Source organism: Propithecus coquereli, unplaced genomic scaffold (genome assembly GCF_000956105.1).
Source record: "Propithecus coquereli isolate 6110/MARCELLA unplaced genomic scaffold, Pcoq_1.0 Scaffold148, whole genome shotgun sequence".
Lineage (NCBI taxonomy): Eukaryota > Metazoa > Chordata > Mammalia > Primates > Indriidae > Propithecus > Propithecus coquereli.
Window position 1 is genome coordinate 4,114,158 of NW_012139191.1, and position 4,551 is coordinate 4,118,708.

At 38.7% G+C, this 4,551-nt stretch overlaps 1 protein-coding gene across 1 annotated transcript in view; it reads right to left on the reverse strand.

The window, feature by feature from the left end:
• DSCAM (Down syndrome cell adhesion molecule) overlaps window positions 1–4,551 on the reverse strand; it is an 834,101-nt gene that overhangs the window by 277,830 nt on the left and 551,720 nt on the right. The window contains exons 6-7 of the mRNA XM_012640078.1: window positions 1,827–2,123; window positions 789–1,064 (exon numbers count right to left, since the gene is read on the reverse strand). Coding sequence (XP_012495532.1) covers window positions 789–1,064; window positions 1,827–2,123 — 573 coding nt within the window. The remainder of the gene's footprint in view (window positions 1–788; window positions 1,065–1,826; window positions 2,124–4,551) is intronic.

A 4,551-nucleotide genomic window follows, 5' to 3' on the forward strand; every position in this document is an offset into this window, starting at 1 on the left:
ATCCACATCATGATGTAAAGAATAATTTAATCAGGAAAACTTTCTGTGGCATCCTTTAAACATATACTTCCTATATTGATATTTGATCTGCTCATTTATATTCAGCTAAGGAAACTGACTTGGGGGAATAGAAGAAATGAGTTCTTCTCAGAGTCCAGGTCCTCAGGTGGGTCTTGTCACTCTTGTCACTTTATTGGTCTTTAATGCTAAAGAGATTGGGGATGAATTGCAGCATCTCCAAAGATTATCCTGACAGATCCCATGACAATCCACATCATGATGTAAAGAATAATTTAATCAGGAAAACTTTCTGTGGCATCCTTTAAACATATACTTCCTATATTGATATTTGATCTGCTCATCTACTCTGGATGAGAAGTTTGTTTGAAATCCTCATCCATTAACAGAAAATCTCTTCCAGTTGGGTCCTACAAGAATTCACTTGTAGGAGGTTTTAGGAAAAGAAAGAATTGTGTTTTACAGTTATCTGACAGATAACTAGATACCCAAGCCAATATGGGCTTTTTTTTCCTACGGAAATGTTAACAACACGTGTCCTCTGGGAAACCAAGCTAAAACCTCACATGGAGAGAAAATTACATCAACTATAGGTCCTGTAAAAATTCAGTAGTAGAGAGAACACCTGCTGTAAATGTCATTCTCCAGTCTTTACAGCTATCCTACTGTAAATATGCAGATTCGTAGATTGCTCCTCTCCTAATTGCCGGTGTAGTGAAACACCCAGGCTACGGAGCGGGTTGTGTGGACACGGGGAGAGCATGGTTTACCTTTCACCGTCACGTGGACGCTCTGGCTGGTGGAGAGCTGCGGCTGAACCAGCACGTTGCACGTGTACTCCCCCTCATCCACCTCCTTCTGCACGTCGGAGAGCTTGAGGGTTCCGTTGTTCTCAAACGCCACTTGGCGGTGGTTAAAAGGAAGCAGATTAGAGTTCTTGTACCATTTGATGGAGTAATATGGATAGCCAATCACTCGACAGTGAATGTACGTGTCCCGTCCTGCTATTGCTGTGATGTTTTTCATTGGTCGAATGCTTGCAGGCCCTGGAGAGACACAAAGAAACTCTTGAAAATAATTTAAGTGTACATGTCGTGTGGAGAAATGGGTACACTTTTCCTTGAGTTGAAAATGTATAGATTATTTTCATGTAAGCATATCTTTTTCGGTGAAATGAATATTTTTGCATGTGGTATTTTCTCCTAAGAAGGTTTTTTTTTTCCTTTTCTTATTTTCAAATGAATTGGATGAGTGTTAAATACTTTATCAGCTACTTCTATTAAAATGTGAATTACAAGATAAAAGGCAATCTACAAGATAAAAGGCAATAAAAGGCAATAGAAAGGAACTAGTCTACACTGAACAACCATGCGATCTTGGTGAAAATGCTGGTAGCAACTGATCAATTGTTTAACTCCCTCTATAAAATATAGGATGAAGATGCAGGTTATGCCATGTTGCACTATGAATGCAAGTTTAATACCATGTACATGAAGGGTTACCATGGATGTAGTAACAGAAGAAAAGGAGAAAGGAAAAAGCATGCACAGCATAAACCAGAACAGGAAAGATCGAGTGGACGACTCTAGGAGTAGAAAAAGGGAACAAGCTGACTAGAGAAACCAACATGTCATTTCCAACATTAACCCAGTCAGTGCCATTCCTGAGTAGGAAGGAAAGGGTAGGAAACGGGAAGCAACAGTTAATCCGTTTTGGCATTCCAAGACTCCGCTCAGTGCATGCAGAAACCTTCTCCTCCACTACAATGAGTTATGTGTGTTTTTTTGAGGAGCTGATTTGACAAGCACCTCTTACGTTTATTCGAGCCTGGTACAGGACGACTCCCGCAGAGTTGTTGGCCGTGCAGCGGTAGACGCCCCCGTCCCGCACCTGGGAGCTGGAGATGTTCAGGTAGCTGACCACGTTCCCCTCCGACGTGATCATCTGGCTGATGCGGTGACCGCCACCCTTAAGGATCGGGTCGTCGTCCAGCGTCCACGTGATGGTGGGCAGAGGTGTTCCCTTCACGTTGCACATGAGGGAAACCGGTTCTGCTGGACTCACCACCTTCTCACTGAAGGCAGAAATAATTTTGGGAGTTCCATCTGCAGGAAAACAAATTGTGGAAGGAAGTGGCACATACAGATAATTAAACAAATCCCAAATACACTTATTCAGTGGTTAGGAGGCAGATGTAGTGGTTGTTAAAGACTGCCTACAAAGGTCTGGTTTTATTGATAAAGTGAAATCCCAATCAGGATGAGATTTCACTCCTTTCAAAACTGGTAAGCATCGCATTAGCAAGCTTCTACAAATCGCTTTAATATTTCCTGATTGTTGTAACAAGAGCAACGGTAATGCACCCCAGATGTTCAGGATAAACAATGGCACCTCCCAAGAAGTCTCCAGTTCAAAACTCATCTATCCCCACCCAAAGTTATAAACAGAGAGGAAATCCACCCACCTCCAAAAAAATTAACAGTCACTTTAGCTTTTTACTTCCCTCAGGTTATTTAGGGATTTCTCACTAGAGAATTGTTTAGAGGAATAAATGAAACTACTGGGAGACTGATTATCTCATATTCATCATTTTCCCATAGGAAATAATCTTTTATGGTTTTAATTACAAATGGTAATTACATGTAAATTTCCATGAAGTCTCTGAGAACGGTAGAAGCTAAATAAAGTTTGTATTCAATATTATATGTTAAACATCTCTAAAAGTATCTTCAGTAGGGTGGCCATATAATTTAACATCCAATCTGGGACAATTCTGAGAGTGAAATGGGTACTGCTAATAATTACGCCAAAAGAACAGGCGTGACCCAGAACTGTCACAAGCAAACTGGGATCTTAATCTTAAGAGAAGTTTCCTTAGGAATTTCTCATATGTTTAACAAAGATCACATTTTCATATTCCATTATTTTTCTGTCACATAAATGGACTATTTTCCTCTTATTATATGGTAATAATCACAAATGCATGTTCCTTTTTAATATGTATTTCCACTAACGAAGAGATACATGCATATTAAAGGAAATGTATAAAAATCGAAAGAATAAAAGTTACCAATAGGCCAACCAGCCTCAGGCATACAAATCAACATTGTGACACATTTTTTCTAGGCATAAGTGGGTCATTTTGACATAATCGTGACCACATGCAACAGGATTTCTGAGTCTGGTAATAAACCTTGCTAGAGGGCAAGTGTTTTGTTTTATAAAAGAATTTTTGTGCTCCCTTAAAGGATTTGTCCTATAATGATTACTAGATTTTTTTTTAGTTTTTAATTTCGACTATAAAAGTAATATATCTTAGTTGAAAAATCGGAAAGTATAGATAAAAGGAAGGGGGAAAACAAAACTGAGGATAGCCTGTAATTCCATCAGGGAAAGATAACTGTTAACAGTTCCAAATAACCCTTAGGGAAGTGTTGCTTTGCAGCCTGGTTCTGTGGCCGGGCAGGCCAGCTGTGGGGGTTCTCCTGGCAGTCGGTGGGGGCTGAGCTGCTGCCCTTCCCTATGTTCCTCTACCACCTATTCGTCCCCAAATTCCTGCATCTCACTGCATCCAACTCTTGTTTCAGGTGGCTGGAGAAGGCCCAGAGTAGGATTTTTTTTCTCCCAGATGCATTCCTACGTAGCGTATTGCAGTGTCCTTGGATTGCAAGCATTTGTCTCTTACTATCAGAGACGATAAAAGAACTTTAAAATATTAAAATGAAAAATCTGTGCTTTTGCCTTTAAGACACTGCAGACATTGCCTCATCGTACTCTGTATTTAAATTTACAGAGAAGTTAGATGTCATCATGATTGTTATTCGTGGTACATAACCCGTCCTTAGTGCTTGGGAGGATCGAGGTTATTTTTGTTTGTCCTTCTAATTCCTTGATTTTTGGATTTTAGGCTGGTGTTTAGCTGTAAGTTTCTTTGCACTGATTTTACAGTAAGCACTGTAAACTCGAGTGTTTTTATCTGTTTAGGAAAGTGTTCTTTAGCCTAATTTTTTTGTCGGTATGGTTTACATACAATGAAATGTATAGGTCTTAAGTAAACACATGAGTTTTGGAAACTATATACACCTGTATATCCATGAAAATGATCAAGATATAAAACATTTCCATCACAAAAGGTCCTTATGGGCTCCTTTCAATCAATCTCCATCCAGCATAGGTAACTACCGTTCTGATTTCTATCAGAAATGATGTGTTAATTTTGCCTGTTCTTGAGCTTTAAATAAATGTAATAATAGAGTATGTACTTTTTATAGTAAATACATATATTCTATCATACACACAGTACACTTAATAAAACTATGAAATATAATTTTGGAACAGTACTATTACCTAATGCACAGTCCATATTCAAATTCTGCCAATTGATCAATAATGTCGCTTTTTTCCAGTCCAATCAGTATGACACATTATTTACTTGTCATGTCATTTCAGTATCTTTTCATCTGGAATAATCTTCAATCTCTTTTGTGTTTCTTGACTTTGATATTTTTGAAGAGTTTTTTTGTAGCCAGTTGC